The following is a 19,178-nucleotide window of genomic DNA, read 5'->3' as shown; positions in this document are numbered from 1 at the left end:
CTGAGTGGCTTTTTAAAACCTCGCCTGGATGCTGCCTCCAGGAGAATCACAGTTACAGGCACACAAAGACCGGAAGTGGTAGGTATTCGTGCACGAGAAACAAGAGACGGTTGGGGCTACTTAAGACAAAATAGACTTAAGTGAAAAACTAAAGAGACAAAGATGCTTCGTAGTGGAAAAAGTCAATTCATCAACAGACTGTGCCAACTATAAATGGAAGTGCGCCCAACACTGAGCCTGCGTAGCTCTTGAGCCCCTAATAAAATGTTAATGGCTTTGGAGGAAAAGATATTATAATACAAAATAGCAGGGTCTACAAGGGGCCTTTCCCAGACCGAGCCATTAGGGAAACGTTTGCCTTTTCGCTACTCTGGACCAAATGGACCTAAAAAAAAAAGTACATTTTCTTCCATTCTGTCCATCACCAACAGCATACACATCCTTTTCAAATACGCAGGAGCCACTCTCCAGGACAGTTACTACATTAACTACAGAACAAGTCTGAACAAGTTTAGGAGGACTGAGAACATCAAGTGTCCTTCCTGACCGTCATTCAAGTGTCCTTCCTGACCGTCACGTGTGAAGATAGTAACGGAAGTCTTGAAATACTCACTTTGAAATTAGAAAGGAAGCCATGAAGTTGGATACGTGAAAATGGAAACAATAAACCCAAACCCATGGGATACAGTAAGAGCAGTTGTAAGAAGGGGATGCATAGCACTAGACACATCTCTACTGTTACTAGGAACTTCTGGGCCTGCCCGCCCATTGTAATGCTGTAGCTTGCACCACCCCCAACATGCTCATTCTGGGCCTCAGGCTGTGTGGCTTGGACATGAGGCTAAACTTGAAACTTGGTTACAGTCCCTAAGCATTCAATTCTCGCCCATTTGATCCCTCTCCACAGGCCTAGTGCATCCTCGTGGTTATTCTAGTATGTACCCAAGACATTACACACACCTGTAACGTGTGTGTGTGTGACCTAGAACGTGGAAAGAAGGCCGAGGCAAGAAGACAGCCATGGTTTTGTTGTTGTTGTTGTTGTTGTTGTTTTTAAGCTGACCTGGGCTAAGCAATGATTTCAAAGTCAGCTAGTACTACCCAGAGTGACACCGTGTCTCAAACAGATATAAAGCTCCCTCAATATATTATGTGAGGAAACTTATAACTAGCACCTATTTTTCCGGGCATCAGCTCACTTATGCTCTCTGTCTTCTGCACTGCAGAACGGCACATCTAGGGTATCCAACTTGGAGCTTGTTGCAGTAAATTTCTCAGCAGGTCACAGCAGTCTAGAAAAGGTTTAATTTAGCTGGGTGTGGTGGCACACGCCCAGTGCTCGGGGAAGCAGAGGCAGGCGTTTGAGGCCAGCCTGGTCTACAAAACCAGGATAGCCAAAGCTACACAGAGAAACGCTGTCTTGAAAAACAAAACAAGAAGAAGAAAGAAAGAAAGGGGAGAAAGAAAGAAAAGGTTTAACTTTAGTGATATTTAAGATATCTTATTAACTTTAGGATGAATCACATCCGTATGTGTGGGTTTGTGCTGTGAGTGCAGCACCAGTGGCTGGAGTTATATGTGGTCATGATCCACCTGACATGCATGTTGAGGATCAAACTCCGGTCCTCTGCAGGAACGGAATGTGCTCTTAACCTCTGAGCCATCACGCCAGTCCTGGAAAGGCTTGACTTTAAGAGAATTCAGAAAGCTGTGCCCTGACACAAGGGTTGCTGAAGAACTCAAGGGCTAGAGTGCATCTCTCCCCTCAGGCACGAGACAGCTAAGCAGTTCTGGGCAGACAGCCATGAAACAGGGCCCCGTCAGTAGCGGACATGGCAGGAACAGGCCACATCCATTGCCAGAACGAAGGGACAGAAGGGGGCAGAGGCGGTGGCTGAAGGCTGCCTGTGCTCTTGCCAGCATGTATTGTATCCTTTCAGGTAGGCTGAGGGTGGACACAGTATCAGATCACCAGGTTTGTCATGGATAGTTTTACTTGAGGAAATAGAACAGCGCTTCCCAGAAAAACACTCTTTACCAGCTTCTAAATTCAGTCGGTGAGGCTAGCTCTGAGTCACCACGTGACCCTGTTTATATTGCTCCAGATGTTTAGAGGAACTGTTATTCAGCAAGCTGCTCATCCCAGAGTTCTCCTCATAGATGTACCGTGTCACATCTGTCTCTAGGCACAAGAGCAACTACCAGGTTTTGCAAGACTATGTTGGAAATCACTGTATTTAGAGTCCCCTGTGACAGACGTTCCTCTCAATTCCAGAAACGGTAGGCTTAGTTCAAGCTATTCTCTGATCGTCATGTCATGTCAGGCTTAATGAGACCAGTTATTTCTGAGAGTATGTGTGGCCGAGACCATGCAGGCACAGTTCTGCTGATTGGAGGGGACAGCGTGAGACTGACCAGAACCAACCAAGCAGAGCTGAACTAGGGAGCTCGATGTAGTATGGATCGTGTCAAGAGGCAGATGTGGACCACTCCTACGGCCCTCCTCCTCCTCCTGCTTTAACTCTCCTGTAGAAGCGGGGACATTTTAAACATTTTCATTCTGGTAGTTATGGCTGTGGTGGCTGCCCTTGTTTGGTCAGAGGACAAGAGGCTGGCCACCTTTAAGGGATGCGTGAGCCGAGGTTGGAGAGATGGCTCGGTTGTTAAGAGTGTTTGCTCTTACAGAGGACTTGAGTGTGGCTTCTAGTGCCGTATGTTGGGTGGCTTATACATTGCAGCTCCAGGGGACCTGACATCCTCTCCTGGTCCCCAGGGACACCTGCACTTCCATGCACGTAGTCACACATAGACACAAACACACATTTATTTTTAAAATAAAAATAAATTCTTAGTGGGCTCTTTGGAGTCATCTTGGATGCCTACATTTGTGGGACACGGAAGTTTAAACTCTGCTGCCCTCTGAATAAGGCTCCCAACCAACATACCAGTGTTGGCTATTTTAGAAGAGACTTCAGGATAACCGGAAATGAAGCTGATCCCTGCCTCATTCCCCCACATCCTGTCACAGGAAGGGCCTCCTCTCCCTCTGCGTCCTCCCACCAGCTCTCCTACTTTGCATTCATCTCCTCCATCCCCATCCCACAAGCTTGCCACCGCTGGCTCCTCCTCTGCGATGCTTTTCCGCAGTTATTTTCAGGAAAGCTTTCCATACCTTTCTATTCAGTGCAGAAGAGCTCTGCTACAAGAGCCTTTCCCATTTCCGTTCGCTAAAATGTGAGCCTGCCAGAGGGTGGTTGTGTTGCACCCTTGAAATCCCATCACTGGAGACGGGAGGATGGCTAGTCTGGGCCATTTAGCAAGATCTTGTTTTGAAGAATGCGTTCATGCATGCATGAATGAATGAATGAACGAACGAACGAACGAACAAACGAAGGAAGCATTCTGGCCAGCTGCCCACACACCTGCTACATTAACCTGCCTCTTTGTGCTTTATCGTTTCTCTTCCCGACATCACCCCTGCCTGATGCTGACAAGTTGTCCATTTACTAACCGTCACACCCTGCGTGAGCCCTCTCAGCGTTTCCACAGCTCTGCTTGCTTCTTAATACAAAGACCCATTTCTTCTCATGTCTCCACCTCGGAGCAATAGAGGCCAGCTACACTTTCTCTGTCACATTGACATGTGCTTTTGTCAGCAAAGACAGATCCTTGATTCCCCAGCCCATTGCCAAATGCTGAGGTCTCGTGGCCGCTCTTTCATTTCGTAAGGCCAGCTCTGGAAGGAAATGGTCTTGGCGTTCAGAACATGAGTCAGCTGAGGGTTGCCGCTTTAGGAACTGATGAGGGCCTCTTGGCAGGAGAGGAAGGCAATATTTATTTTCCTGTCCTATTTTTGTGCCAGCATGGTGGCTTGCATAAATTGGGGGCCTAAAATATCCTTGTGAAATGACTGAGTTCCTTTAACTTTGAGTAGTCATAATTTTATTCTTTTTTTTTTTTTTTTTTTTTTTTTAGGAGTTAGGACAAAACATCTTAAACTTTTAATTATCCAAAAGTAAGGTTGTGTTTGTTTGTTGAGACTGTGTCATGTTGCTAGACTGGCCTCGACCATCTGATCTACCTACCTGTCTCCTCAGGGCTGGATTCCAGGCATGTGCCGTCATGCCTGGTGTATAGGGTGCTGGAAACATAGCCCGAGGCTTCTTGTATGCTAGGCAAACACTCTCCCAACTGGGCTATAGCCTCCGTCTCTGTCACTGTGATTTTGGAGTGTACACCAGCAACTATTTTATGACTAAATGCAAGGTTCAGAGACATTTCCGTTTAATTATTCATAAATATTCAAATGAGCTAAGCCCCCTTTTTGTTTTCTTTTTAAATTTAATTTCTTCACATTTTGGTGTTGGGGGCACAGTTCTTGATATTGAACCTAGGACATCATTCTTGCATGGAAGGCAAGCAGTTGGCCATGGTCCCGGCCCTGTACACACTTAAAAACAACGACAAACACTAAGGATGTGGTTAGCAACTTTACTGCGATACTTATGACTGAAGAGTTTAAATGTTTGTGTGTCCTGGGCTCTAACTTAACTCTACAAACACCCCCGGGAGGTCAGCGATTTCACGATTTTCACAGATGGCAGCAAAACCGAGCTAGCTTTTGATGGGCCTGACTCACAAGCCTGTGATCCCAGCTACTTGGGAGAACGAAGTGGACCGCAAGCTAACGGCTGTTTAGGCTACACAGTGCTCTCAAGGCTAGCCAGGGCAGCTTAGTAAGACGCTGCCTCAATGTTAGGAGTAAAAGGAGGCCCCACCAGTAGGGAGCTTGCCTGCAGGTATGAAGTCCTAGGTGCAATCCCCACAGCCATGCCAAAAAAGAATTTTAAAAACTGCGCTAGTGTCTCACAGAGCTAGAGAGTAAACCTTGTGGTGTGGACTAGTGAGCACGGAGAGGCAGTTGGCGGCACAGGAAATGGCTATGCCCTTCTCTGACCTGGGAGGGAGCCCAGGCGGGCTTCCTAGAGGAGCCAACAGTGACTTAAAGAGTAAGTAGAAGCTGCCCGTGAGGTGGCTGAGAGGGCGAGGTGCTCAGAAGCCTGACAAGTGGAGTCTGATCCCTGGAAGCTGAAAGGAGAGAACAGATTCTGACAAAGTTGCCTGCTGACCTCCACACGTGTGCACACTGTGAATACACACATCTTACACACACACACACACACACACAAACTCACACACACACACACACACACACACACACACACACACCCCTTTAACTTCATTTAATTTAAATTTTCAGACAGGGTCTCACTTTATAAGCCAGGTTGGTCTTGCACTCACAGATCCACTTGCCTGTGCCTTCCAAATGCTGGCATTAAAAACATTTAAAAACATGCCTCCTCATGTCTGGATATAAACACTATACTTAATTTTTTTTTTTTTTTTAAGAATAAGGAATAGATGAATACTGCTTCTGAGGAGGCTGGTGAGAAGGATTCTCCACACAGGGTGTCCTGAGGGAACAAAGGAACCGAAGTGGAGAGAGTGTGTGTGTTTAGAACTACGTACACATGTGTACATTCTTTTGAGGCCAAGTCCAGCAGCCCTGGGGTGCTATAAGATGTTCTAAACACACAGCAGAATGTGCAGCTGAGCCACGGCTACCCACAGGATGTACTCAGGCAGTGTGAACGAGGTGTGGGGACGTGTCACTCTACAAGCGAAGACGCAGCGGTTCCTACTGAAAGACAGCCTTTCCGGGGTGAGACTGTTTACCTTGTGAGCCACAACATTTTGTTTTCTTAAAGCATATGAACAGTCAGCATCACTTCCCTTCCCTGATGTGTGTTCTAAACCTTGGGGTGTGGGTGGGTGTGCATCTGCCTGGAGCAAGAACTCCTTTCGCATGGTCACGTGCGCATCACTCCCAGGCTGACGCAACTCTCAGGGCCCAGTGAATCCATTGAAGGTTGCATAACCTTTCCCAAGGGTCATAGAGAAGCCAAGCTTTTACAGGTTGGATTTATCATCAGTCTTGGGAGACACCCCAATATTGCTACTCCACATCATCAACATGTTTTGTTCTTTAACCCGGAGAGAGGCACGAGGCTATGTATCCAGAGAGAGCCCGAGTCTTGTTCCTGGGAGCTGGATATGTTAATCTGCATAACTAAAGGGAGCCAGGTGGCCAATGGCACCCCATCCAGGAGCCCTGTCTCACTGGACAATGACAAATTGTATATAAACTGGTTTCCATGGTTTATCCGTCCGCTTTGCAGGTGGCTGAGGAGATGCGGTTTGTTTCTCTGCTTGTTAAGAAGTGAGAAGAGTCACATTTACGTCCCCCCCACCCCCGCCCCAACACATTATAGACAAGGGCTTCATAAATATCAGGCCCTTTGTCTAAGAAAGGAGGTCGATCCTGACAGCTTGAGAAATGACGGTCTTCCCTTTGCTGGCTTGCCTGCACTGTCTGTTACCTTTTGTTTCTCCTGCAAGAAACATTTCTCTCAAGTGCAAGCAAGACACTGACAAATTCCTTTCTGATCTGAATTCACTGGAGCCCAAAGAATACGCTCTGAGAAGTAAGTAGGTTTCCTGCCCGTCTGGGTAGCTGAGCACTGAACAGGCTGCAGCACTTGCTAGAGGCATACTAGACCAACCCATGAGAATTCAAACCCGCAGCAAGCGGGAGAGATGACAAAGCTGTGGTGGGGGAAGGCTGTAAAGCCAGTGTAGAAGTGCTATTGTAAGGAGAGAATTGTTCTTATTTGTTGTGCACGTTACTAATGAAATCAATAGCATTTTATTTTGCATGACGTGCCTAAATGTCTTTCTTTCTTTCTTTCTTTCTTTCTTTCTTTCTTTTTTTTTTAGACATTTGATCTGCTTTGATAGCGAGTTGCTTTCTTATTTAGGGAACCCAGCTCATCCATTCTGTGCTGATAGGAGATTCTAAGGCGCATGTTGGGAAGGGCACGAGCTCAGGCGAGCAGTGAGACCTCTTTGCCTGTGCTTTGTCTGGACTTCGGATAGTTGCAGCTTGGCTTTTTGTGTGTTTCTCAGAATTATACACACACCTTTCTGCCAGAACAGAGGCTGAAATCAAATTAGTTTTCAACAGGGCATCTCTCCCAGAATGAGGTTCACTCTTATTGTTGATGGAAATTATGAATGAGAAAAATGTAAGACCTCTTAAAAGCCAGTTAGGCTAACAAAGCCATTTCTATTTCTTTTTAGAATGCACGTACTCTGTTCTGTATTTAAATCTACCTGTATCATAATAGAGAATAAAAATAGAACACTCAGAGAACTCAAAATACCATAACATTAGAAGCAAATCCTGTTCTAGACAAGGTCAGACAGCCTGGAATTGATGAAAGGTTGGCAAAATATAAACCCATTTAAATTAATAGATTATTTGGTTAAGTCCTATTCTGGAATTGACTGTGTTTCATAACAATACTTGGTGAGAGTGATAGGGGATGTTGCAACTGAGCCAGGCAACTGGCCAAGAGACTCCAGAAGGTGGGACAGCAGGCACAGCTTTTTGGTATTGAGGCAGCAAGTACACAGCCACCAGCAGTCACGGCCACATGAACACGGTCGGTCCTGAAAGTTTTGCAACCCATGTGCTTTCCGTGTTCTGCCTGCAGGCACCTGGAACTTTAAAACCTTCATTTTTCTCTTCATTAAAATAGAAATTTCTCAGGCTAAGGAGACATGGGAAGGTGCTTTACCATGCAAGCAGGTAGACCTAAGTTCCATCCCCAGTGCCCACACAAGAAATCTGGGTGTGGTGGTCCACCCTTGTAATCCCTATGCTAGAGAGGCAGAGACAGGTGGATTCCTGAGGTTTACTGGACTGCCAGTTTACCCAGGCCAGTGAGAGACCTGTTCCCAAAACCAAGATGGGTGACTCAAGAGAGATAACACTAGGGTTGACCTTTGGTCTCCATATTTATATACACACATACACATGAACCTAACCCCCCCCACCACTACTCCCCCACCCCAGCCGCCAAGCATATACACAAAGTTCTCCCAAGTAAATGGTTCAAGGAAGAACTGAATAACTACGTGGGTGGATGGATGGCCATCAGTTTACTGCAATGAGCAGGTGTATCTCTCTGTGGATGCTCTGACTTGGCCTCAGCTCCTTTGACATCTGTCTGAGACTTTTGAGCACAGAATGTGCGGTCGATCTCGGTTTTCATCAGGATTTTCCTGGCAGCCGCATGGAAGGGAAACTAAGAAGAGCAAAGAGTGAGTATTTGGGAGTAAATAGTGGCACTTTTCAGAACCTTGCACAGGATTTGTCCCCTTTGGGCTCCTCAAGCCCTCTCTTTACGGGAGGGAGAGTTATTGCCGTCTAGTCTGTGAAGGAAGAAATAAGAGTCATAGAGTTGCGAAGGGTTTTGTGTGAAGTAAGTTGTAGGAATCCAGTTTGAGTCTGTGTCATCTGATTCCCCAAGCCCTTCCCTGCCTCTGTCCACACAGATATCCCTAAATACATAAACATGTCTTCTCAGTCTGCATGGTGTTACCTGTATGCATGTTTTGAGTGCTGAGCATGTGGTATTGGATAGCCAGTCGATGCGCTGTTCCCTGGGGAAGACTACTCCCCCTGCCCTCAGCGCTCCTTAGTTGCCTGTAGCTCTTTGTGTAGGGTTAAGGGCACTCTAGCATGTCTGTTGGTGTCGTCCTTGTGCATCTCACATTTAGGCAGCCCTGTTGGTGAGAACTTGTGGACGTTACCAGGAGACACAATCTCAGGGCAAACCTTCTCTGATCCTCTAGCCCTTCCAGTCTTCCTGCTCCACCCCCACCCCCTTCCACAATGATCCCTGAGCCTGAGGTTTGGGAATCATATTGTCATGTATGTACTGGGCACAGGCTCCACAACTCCACATTCTGATATGTTGTGTGGTCTTTATTGTTGTTTTTTGTTTGTTTTGGTTTTGGTTTTGCAGTGGTCTCCTTCTATTGCAAAGAGATGTTCCTTGCTGAAGGATGAGATGATGCTCATCTGTGGGCATAAACACAGACATTTAGTATGTACTGTGTTGGCTTAGTAAAGTGGTGGTTGTAGGTTCCCCTAAGACCCATGAACCCACTGGCCCTGAGTAGGTGCCTAGGTTTCCAGTACTAGGTATGATTTCCCTCTTATTGAGCAGGTCTTAACTCCAATTAGAGAGCTGTTGGTTACGGCCAAGTGTACATGCTGCTACTGCACCCTGAGGGTCATCATGCCTTGCTGGTTGCTACTGGGGCTCATGGGCATCGTAGCTGGGTAGGATTGATGGTTAGTTCCCTCCTTTGGAAGCTTGTATGGTGTCTTCTGATACCATGAAAGATAGTCCTCTGGGAGGAGGCTTTCTTTTTTTCTTTTTCTTTTTCTTTTTCTTTTTTTTAAAAAAAGATTTATCTGAGTATACAGTGTTTCACCTGCATGTACACCTGCACGCCAGAAGAGGGCACCAGATCTTGTTATAAATGGTTGTGAGCCACTATGTGGTTGCTGGGAATTAAGCTCAGGGCCTTTGGAAGAGCAGATAGTGCTCTTAACCACAGAGCCATCTCTTCAGCCCCTGGGAGGAGGCTTTCAAATCACCAAATTTTTTGATCATTGCCCAAAATAAGCAACCACAAAAGAACCAAGAAAAGGCCAAGACAAGAGGTGGATCCAGCCAGGCGAACGGCATCAAAAAGGAAAAAACAATTGAAGTATCTAAATATGAACCAATTAAGCAAATTAAGGCTGTCTGCTGCTGCTAACCGTATGCAGTAGAAAGTGTTAAAGGCATGTGATTAACAGCACCCACACATAGTCTGGGGTAGCATGCAGTGGTGGTGAGGGCGAGGTACAACTGGGAATGCATTAGATTTCAAATAATTGGCCACGGTTGTTTGTTTCAAGAAGAGTTATGGGAACACAGGTACTGCTGTTATTCTTTGTGCCTTTTATTACGTAACTACATTTCGAAACAACTTCAATCCAAAGCAGAAAGACGGGAATAGGTTGTGCGTGACTAGATAACACGCCAGGGCCAGAGGGGACAGTGTGGCAAGAGGGCCCTTGAAATCTGTGTGGCGATGTGTGGCCATTTTAGAAAATGAAAAGCAGTGATTTAGAGAGACTCTGAGTGGAAAGGATGCATTAAAGGGTATGTTCCTTTTCTTTTTAGCAGCCTCACCGTGCTAGCCAAGTGCTCTACCACGGGGCCACACACGCAGCAGCCTGCTCTTACCTATGCTTGGGCAGCTATTTGCTCGAACTGTGTTGGTATAGTGGCAACGGCTGCTGCACTGGCGCACCTGCCTTCTTCCTCCACAGTTGGGTACATCACACTGGGAGGCCGAGTCAGCCTGTTGGAAAAGAATTCAACAGTTGTCACAAGTCAGGACTTGTGTCTTGTTTCGTTGGAGGAGTTGGCGGAGTCATTGTAAAGAACACAAATTAAACTTAATGTGCTGTCTATAGCCAGCACGTTTTCAATACCAAAACAAACAAAACTGAGAAATGCTCTGGTGATCAGTCTCTTACTGGATCCAGCACGTAGGTTGTTCAGGTCACAAACAAATGCACACAGTTTTAGCACACGTCTTGTTTCAACTCCATATTACTTATTAAGGCAGTGAAACGACCACCAATATTCGTGCTGGGGTCACATCTGCTGGTGAGTAGAAACCATATAGTATGACTGCAAGAGATACAAGAAATTCACTGAGAGCAGGCTGTGAGAACCAGTTGGCTGCCCCACAGCATTCCCAAACTGCACTTTTCCTCTAAAACATTTCTTAATGCTGCACGTCCCTGGCCCCTGCCTCAAGTCTCTCAGCTCACACTACGGCAGGATGCCCAGTGTCCTGTTTGGTTGCGTGGTCTCTTTGGCTTCATCATTTGCTTCCTGTAGTCGTTGCTTTATCTTGTCTGTGTGCCTCAACTCTTTCCTAGACACCAAGGCCCACAGGGGACCCTTATCAGAGGAGGCGATTCAGAGTGGCCGCTCCACAGGGCGGCACCTACCTCAGTGAGGACGTAGGTGTCTTCTGGGAGGAAGCCTGTTGTAGTTTACCACAGTGTGGGTGTTTTGTTGTGTTGTTTGGGTGTGTGTGTGTGTGTGTGTGTGGTATGTTTGTGTGTGATATGTGTAGTGTGTATATATGATGTGTGGTGTGGTGTGTGCGTAGCATGTATACGTGTGTGGTGTGTATGGTATGTGTGTGTATGTGGTGTGTGTAGGATGTGCGCATGCATGTGTGGTGTGTGTGTGTATGTGGTGTGTATAGGGTGTGTGCATGCATGTGTGGTGTGTGTGTATGTGGTGTGTGTGTGGTGTATGTATGTGGTATGTGTAGTGTGTGTGCATGTGTGTGTGGTATGTGTGTCTATATGGTGTGTGTGTGGTATGTGTGGTGTGTGTGTATGTGGTATGTGTGTGTGGTGTGTGTATGTGGTATGTATGTGTGGTGTGTGTATGTGTGTGTGTTTGTGTATGTGTGTGTGTGTGTGTGTGTGTGTATGGTGTGTGTGTGTGGTGTGGTACTAGGGATTGAAACTAAGGCCTTCCATGTGCAAGGCAAGAACTTTACCCACCAAAGTACAGCCCAGCCAATCTATGGCTGTTCAGTGTTTGGACAGTGTCTGTTTTATCCACCCAGCTGTTGTCAGGAAGGCTTTTTGCTCAGGACCAATCCCTCCACAGAAATCTAGAAACCTCTCACTAGAGAGAGGGTGATGTAGTGGATCCCACAGAAAGGTCTACACTCTGCGACTATCACACATCTACTCAGGCTGAGGCAGGAGGATCTTGAGTTCCATAGGCAATTTAGAGAAACCTTGTTAAACATGGCTCTGTGGTAGAATGCTTTCCTAACTTGTACCAGGCCCTGGGCTTGCTCCCAGAGCTGTGAAAAAACAAGCTCAGAAACCGAATGTTAATATCCTAATGGAATATTAGGGAAGGGAACATCTGCCATTCAGTGCAGCTGATCGAAACATGTTGCTTCTAATCATTTGGACATGAAAACTCAGAGCAAGTGTGGGGAGGCGCGGGGTTGTGTGCCTACTCCTGACCCCGTTCCTCGCTTCCTGTGATAAGGCATTTCTATGTGGGCGGTGTCTATGCCCCAGTGTCCATCGGGGATTTGATGGACACTCATTAGCGTGGTGGACAGAAAAGAGCAGTTTGTCCATGTGAACCATGATCAGAAACCAGTGCTGAAACAGTGCAGTTTGCAAACCAAAGCAGCTGAGCCGGAAAGCCATCAAGGCGGTCAGGAGCGGACACCAGAACGTAGGCTTTGATGAGGAACTGGGGGCTCCCGACACGTGTCTCACGGAGCCTGTCCCAAGGGCTTCAGTCTCAAGAGTGCCACCCATGCTGCTTCTCTCCTTGCCACGCCTTCCATTCCAGGCCCTTGTGCTTCACTACAGAGCCTGGGAGACCCCGCGATGGGAAACGAACGTATTTTGAGAGTCACTCTGGTCTATTTGTAACAAACACATGTAGAATTTTGTGATGCAGGGAAAACATCAAAATGGTTTTTTTGGAGCTGGATTTGGACATTTGGACTCCCCTTGTCAAAGTTTAATCCCATTCAGCCAAGGTCCACAAAGTTTCTTCCCTGAGAGGTACGCTGACTAACACAGGGTACAGCCTTACGCCTATGGGAGATACACACAATGTCACACGTTTCAGTGTGACATGTGACATGTTGAGCAAGGGTCTGGATTGGCTTCTGGGAGAGACGCTCCTCCAGTCCAGACTTGAAGCCATGACTCAGCTATTGGCCAGCAGACTGGGAGGAGGGACAGCTCAAGCTGGGAGATGACAAGTCTTGGCCTGGTGAGTCTTTAGAATAGAGCAGAGGGAGTGCTCTGGCTGGGGGGTGGGGGGGCACGGGGTGGATGTGGGGGGGGGGCTAGACCAGAGGGCAGGTCAGAGCCTGTTGAAGCCCTGCTCAGGCAGGAGTCCAGCAGAAATCCTAGTGGCTGAAGAAGTCAACAAGGTTACAAATTGCTATCACCCAGGAAATATTCTTGTCCAACTTCACCCTTGACCACAGCTGACCTCCTCATGCCCCCTCCCCTTACCACAAATAAAGGCATAAAGTGTAACTAAAAAATAATCTGGAGGTAGTAAAAAGGAAAAAAAAAAAGAGGGGGGTGCTGGGGCTACATCTCAGAGGGAAGAATGCTTGCCAAGCCTGCAAGAAGGCCTGGATTTCATCCCTAACACTGAATAAAGTGTGTGTGTGTGTGTGTGTGTGTGTGTGTGTGTGTGTGTGTGTGTACACTTGTGATCCCAGTATTTGAGAAGGAGAGGTAGGAGGTCATTCTCAATTACGTAGCCAGATGGAGGTCAGCCAGGGAATCTTGAAAACTTGTTTTGTTTAAAGGGAAAGATGTAAAAAGGCAGGATGACAAAAGGAAGCAAAGAAGGAAGACAGGCAGGCATGCAGACATGCAGGCAGGCAGGAAGACAGGCAGGCAGGCAGGCAGGAAGACAGGCAGGCAGGCAGGAAGACAGGCAGGCAGGCAGGCAGGAAGACAGGCAGGCATGCAGGCAGGCAGGCAGGCAGGAAGGCAGGAAGACAGGCAGGCAGGCAGGCAGGAAGACAGGCAGGCAGGCAGGCAGGAAGACAGGCAGGCAGGCAGGCAGGCAGGCTACATCTAAGAAACTAATGTCAGTATTATGAGAAGCCCCTGGATTCTGTAGGCTGTGCCTGGAGTCCTGTGTGTCTGTCTGTGTCTGTCTCTGTGTCTGTCTCTCCCTCTCCCCCACCCCTCTCTCTGTGTATGTGCATGCATATGTGCATGTGTGTCTCTGTGTGTACTTGTGTGTGGTGTATGTGCTCATGCATGTGCAAGTGTTCACTTGTCTACCCAGGAGAACAATCATGCCCCAGCCTCAAAATGAAGGCAAAAGCTGCTTGCAAAAATGGAATCTCTCAGGGCGAGGCCCTGCCTGAAAAACAGCCCACTGTTTACTCAATATGGAGTAACTTAGAACGCGGCATAGAAGGATCTCAAGAAACGATAAGATTTAGTGAAAAGCAAAAGAGATGTGTCCAGTGTGGGCACATTGGAAAGAGGAACAAAGAGGTCCAGTGACCTGCCCTCCCTCCTGCCCCCCAAGTCCATTTTCAGGGTCCAGATAGAAAGTTTAGGTTTAAATAGAAGGTAAAAAGGTGTGCGCAGCTAAGGGTCTGGGTCAAATGGCCCCTCTCATCAGTTTTGTCTCTGCTGTAGTCTCTCCAGCAAGGCGGGCTAACTCCTTATACTCCATGGTTAATCTCTTTCCAGGAGACACGCTCCCCTCCGCCTGGTGCCTGGCCGCAGCCTTTCCTTCTTCCTGAATGAGATTCCCAGAAAAAGTCTTGGAGTTCATTGTCTCAATAGTCTGATAGCTGAAGGGAGAAGCACAAGTATCTTTTTAATATTTTAGAGATGGGATCACATGTCAGAAGCTAGTTTTTGTTTTTGTTTTTGTTTTTGTTTTGAGACAGGGTCTCTCTGTGTAGCCTTGACGGCCCTGGACTCACTTTGTAGACCAGGCTGGACTTGAACTCACAGAGATCCGCCTGCCTCTGTCTCCCGAGTGCTGGGATTAAAGGCATGCATCACCTCGGCCAGCCAGAGGTTTTTTAAAATATAAAAAAACTTAAATATTAGTTTATGCTTATGAGTGTTTGGCCTGCTTGTCTGTGCGCCACATGCTGGAAGAGAACTTTGAGTGGTCTGGAGCTGGAGTTACAGACCATTGCAAGCTGCCATGTGGGTATAGGGAATCGAACCCTGGTCCTCTGGAAGAGCAGCCGATGCTCTTTATCATGGAGCCATCTCTGCAGAGCCACAAATATTTCTTTAGTGTTCTTTCATTCCTTCAAGGACAGTTAGAACCTATTGTCTTCTCGGTCTTTACAATCCTGACTGAATGTGTTCACTTGGGGCCGGGGCTGCACATATCTCTCACCATACTCAACAAAGGGGAGAAGTGTCCACAGGCCACAGCACAGGGATCCCTGGGGAGTAAACACAGGGAAGAACGACAGTGAATTAAGTAAGTCTGTGTGCTGTATGCACTGTGTCACTGGCGCCAGTGGGCTGCCAAGGAATCCAAATAAGCAGACAAACCCCATCAAAAGTGATGAGAGAATACTGGGTATACGAAGTGTGTGTTCACACGTACATGTAAAGTCAAGAACTGCTAGATAGTGGAGACCGTAAAAACAAAAACAAACAAACAAAAGCACTGCAGTTGATATCAAAACATAATACATAGAGTAAATATTAACATGGATGGGGGTGAAGACAATTTGGTGGGCTAGCTCAATTCGATAGCCCTCTGAAAATAGAGCAGAAGAAGACGAATAGATGGAATGTGAAGGAAAAAAAGAAGAAGAAGAAAAGAAAAACAAAGAGACAGGGATAAAAATGGCTACACGTGTGCGACAATAGGAGCCAGAAATAGAACTATAACAAAAGGGAAAAAAGGATATTTGAACAAACAATAGCCGTGCTATAACCAGGATGAAAGGGGAAAAGGCTCACAAAGCAGCGAGCTGGATAGGTGAATGAAATCGATGCCAGGGTGTCAGGACAGTGCTGATATTAGGAGCAATACGGAGGGGCTGGAGTGATGGCTCGGTGGCCAAGAACGCTGGCAGCTCTCTCTGCTCCCAACATCTATGCATGCAGCTCACAACCACCTGCAACTCCAGCCTCAGGGGATGGGAAGCCCTCTTCTGGCCTCTACAGAAACACACACACACATACACACACACACACACACACACACACACACACACACACACACACACACACAAACACAGTAGGTACGAGCTCCCGCGCCAAGCCTTTTGCAGGAGCTCTGAGGACTCAAACTCGCCTTCCCAGTTCATGTGTAAATGGCACAGGGAAACTGATTCTGCAAACTTATGCTTTTGGAATTCAGTGTATGACTCGGTGGGGAAGCTTGGAAGCAACGTTCTCAACGGCAACGTGGACAGGCTGGGATCCTATAGCGAGTGCCTTTCCACTCAGGGCCCCGAGGGGAGTTTCCGGGGACAGTACTGCAAGCTTCACGTACTGCAGGTGAGTCGGGGGGAGCTCTCCTGTGTTTGCTCTCAAACAACGAGCTTCCAAAGTTATACCAGTCCACCAGATGCATTTCCTAACTGAAAACACAAAAAGAAAACTATTAAGCGGTCTCACAAGATGGGCAACTGGATTTTGGCTTATTCGCCTGTACCTTTTAGAGATAAGATCTCACCGTATAGAAAAGGTTGGCTTGGAGCTTGCAGTGTCGCCTTACTTTGAACTGTGAAGTCTTGAGCCTCTAGGCCAGGGGTTCTCAACCTTCCTAATGCTGCGGTCCTTTAATACAGTTTCTCATATTGCAGTGATTCCCTAACCGTTAAATGATTCTGTTGCTACCTCATAACTGTAATTTTGCCACTGTTATGAATCATAATATAATATGTGATATGCAGGAGATGTGATATACAACCCTGTGAAGAGTTGTTAATCCATACTCCCCCACACAAGGGGTCGTGACCCACAGGCTGAGAACCCCTGCTCCAGGCTCCCTCTCGCAGGTGTTCAGGTTTTAGGCATACACCACCACGCCCAGCTAAAACTTGATTTTAAATAGTTGGTTGGAAACTTACTCAGCCTATTTGGAATCAGTGACGTCATATGAAGCGATTGTCCCAATCCAGGTTGGCTGTTCAGATATTCCTCCCTCCACACTATATGGAAACGACCTTCTGGCAGACCTTGAAGGAGGGGTGGGGGTGGGGCCAGGAACCCAAGGTCAACCATGGGCAGCAATTTGAGTAGCAATCTTCCGTACACGTTCTTTGGGCTCACTGGTTGTTCGCTCTGCTCATCGCTGTCCATCATCTGTTGGGACCCAGTGGAGGACTCTGCTGCATTTGGCCTTTCAGAGCTCTCACCATTCCACGCCCTCCTCCTGAACCCCCCAGCAAGTTCCCACTTTGAGGCCTTTCTACCCAAGGGATCAGCCACTGCTTGGAGGAGTGTGGATCAAACCAAGACGGTCAGAAAGAACTCAGTTGCTGAGCACGAGCCCCTGACAGCATCAATTTCTGGAGCAGTCCCTGGAATCTGGGATCCAGTTAGCCATAGCCCTGGCCCCAGAGATGGAGCTCTAGACACGAATCCGAGGCTACCCATGGCGATGAGTATAGTGTATGAATAACTACTAATACAGCTGACTATCAATTCTGGGCTATCTTTTTAAAAAGAATATAACCTTTTTTATTTTTTTTTGAGAATTTCATAATTCATACATTCATATATTCTTATAATTTATTTTGGTCACCATCACCCCCACTCACTAACTCCTCTCAGATAAACCTCCCATTTCCCTCTCTCCCAACTTAATGTCCATATATATATATATATATATATATATATATATATATATATATATATATACATATCTCCCAATGATCGCAGTTGACTCCATGTAATCCTTTTATGGCTCAGATAAGAACCTAGACCTCATGCAGCCTTTCATTAAACACAAAATAAATTTTACATGTGTCACACACGACCGGAATAAAATGGCCTTGCTGTCTGGTTAGATAGCATGGTCTGAAGTGACAGGAAACAGGAGCGCTCTGTGCCCTGTGCTCTGAGCCCCTGATAGTGGTTAGCTGTGCAGGCAGGGATGTTGGTCTTGAGGCTCGTTTGTCCTGCTGAAGGGCAGGATGACGGGTTAAGGGTCACTTTCAGATTCATGGTTTTGATATCAGAGCAGAAACTGTACACAATCATGTACATTGTGTAACTAGAGGAACCAGCTGAGAAGTTTGCATTAGTGATTTGGTCATCTTTATTAAGATGCACATTCTAGTTATTGACTTGATTTTTTTTGAAAACAAAAATCTTTATATTTGATATATGTGACCTCAGTAATTGCAAGACAACTCTTTAAATGATGTTAGGAGCCAACTTTTATGACCTTTAATATGGAGAATGAGTGCACGATGATAAGTTATCCAAAACTATTGATTTTTAATCTGGAGGAGGTATGCACTGTGGTAAATTATCTAAAATTTCTTAAGCTGTGACATTGAACCTGAGTGCAGGTGCAACCTAGCACAGGTGAATCTGTTGTTCCACCTGCACCATCCTGTGTCAGCAAGACTGTGTCTTAAGAAGTCAGAAACCTTTTTGTCCTTCAAAAGATTTTTCTTCAAAATTCAACACATTTCCTTCTGTCTCTCTCCCCACCTGCCCACTGTATGCTAGGGTAGTGACATCACTCCTTAGAAATAATCATGCCCGTGGTGGCTCAGGGCTGTAATCCCAGCACTTGGGAGATGGAGGTAGGAGGGTTAGGAAATCAAGACTTTCTGGAATCACATGAGACCCTGCCTCAGAAAACAAAACAAGGACTTGGGAGATAGATGACTCCCGTGTGTACAGTGACTGCTTTGGAAGCGTCAAGACCCATGGGTAAATTCCCAGCACCCACATAAAAGCTGGGTGAGCTTTATAACCCCAGATCCTGGGTGGTGTGTATGTGTGTGTGTGATATCTGTGTCAGAGATGCGCAGAGCCGGTGAGGTCACTGGCCAGCCACTCTAGCTGAAATTGTTGAGCAGCCCTATCTCAAAAAATAAGGCGAAGAGTGATCAAGGGAGAACAGTCTAGGTTGGTACTGGGCCTTCACAATCGTGTGTGTGTGTGTGTGTGTGTGTGTGTGTGTGTGTGTGTATGTGTGTGTGTGTGTACATACATGAAAGCATGCCTGCATACTGCAAGCACTAACATTAAAGGGCACTGTGGTATTCTGTTTCCCAGGATGGAGCAGACTATAGTGTGGGGGTTTGTGTCCCCGATTCTTGTGCGGAAGAGGATGTGACCATGATGTCTCAGCTGGGTAAGTACCAAAAAAAATACAGTCAAACTGTGTCAGCGTGAAAATTCCGGCTGTGTCAGTTGAAAATTCCAACTGCTCAGAATCAACAAAGGCATCGTATTCAGGACCTTCAGCACCTTTGGAACCTTCGGGATCTTTGGGACCACACCAGCTCTAACTGAGCAACCAGAGGGAAGTTGGGAACAAGGGGGTGGGACTGTAGTGAGGATGGGAGAAGGGAAGAGAAAGACCATCGCGGGGAGGTAACTGCTGGATCTTGATGTAATAAAGATATAAAGTCCTCACAGCTGCCTC

The 19,178-nt window shown here is 46.8% G+C and overlaps 1 protein-coding gene across 1 annotated transcript in view; it reads left to right on the top strand.

Moving 5' to 3' along the window:
* Positions 1–12,418: 12,418 nt before the first annotated feature.
* The window catches only part of LOC311595798 (O-acyltransferase like protein-like), a gene marked incomplete at its 5' end in the record, with an annotated part of 41,718 nt that continues 34,958 nt past the window's right edge, over positions 12,419–19,178 (top strand). The window contains 3 exons of the mRNA XM_084778759.1: positions 12,419–12,431; positions 15,924–16,063; positions 18,806–18,884. Of these exons, the coding sequence (XP_084634885.1) occupies positions 12,419–12,431; positions 15,924–16,063; positions 18,806–18,884 (232 nt within the window). The remainder of the gene's footprint in view (positions 12,432–15,923; positions 16,064–18,805; positions 18,885–19,178) is intronic.

This window comes from Acomys minous, assembly GCF_964271855.1.
Source record: "Acomys minous genome assembly, chromosome: 4".
Classification (NCBI taxonomy): Eukaryota; Metazoa; Chordata; class Mammalia; order Rodentia; family Muridae; genus Acomys; species Acomys minous.
The sequence above is the reverse complement of the archived record's forward strand: the minus strand, read 5'-3'. Positions and strand labels throughout refer to the sequence as shown.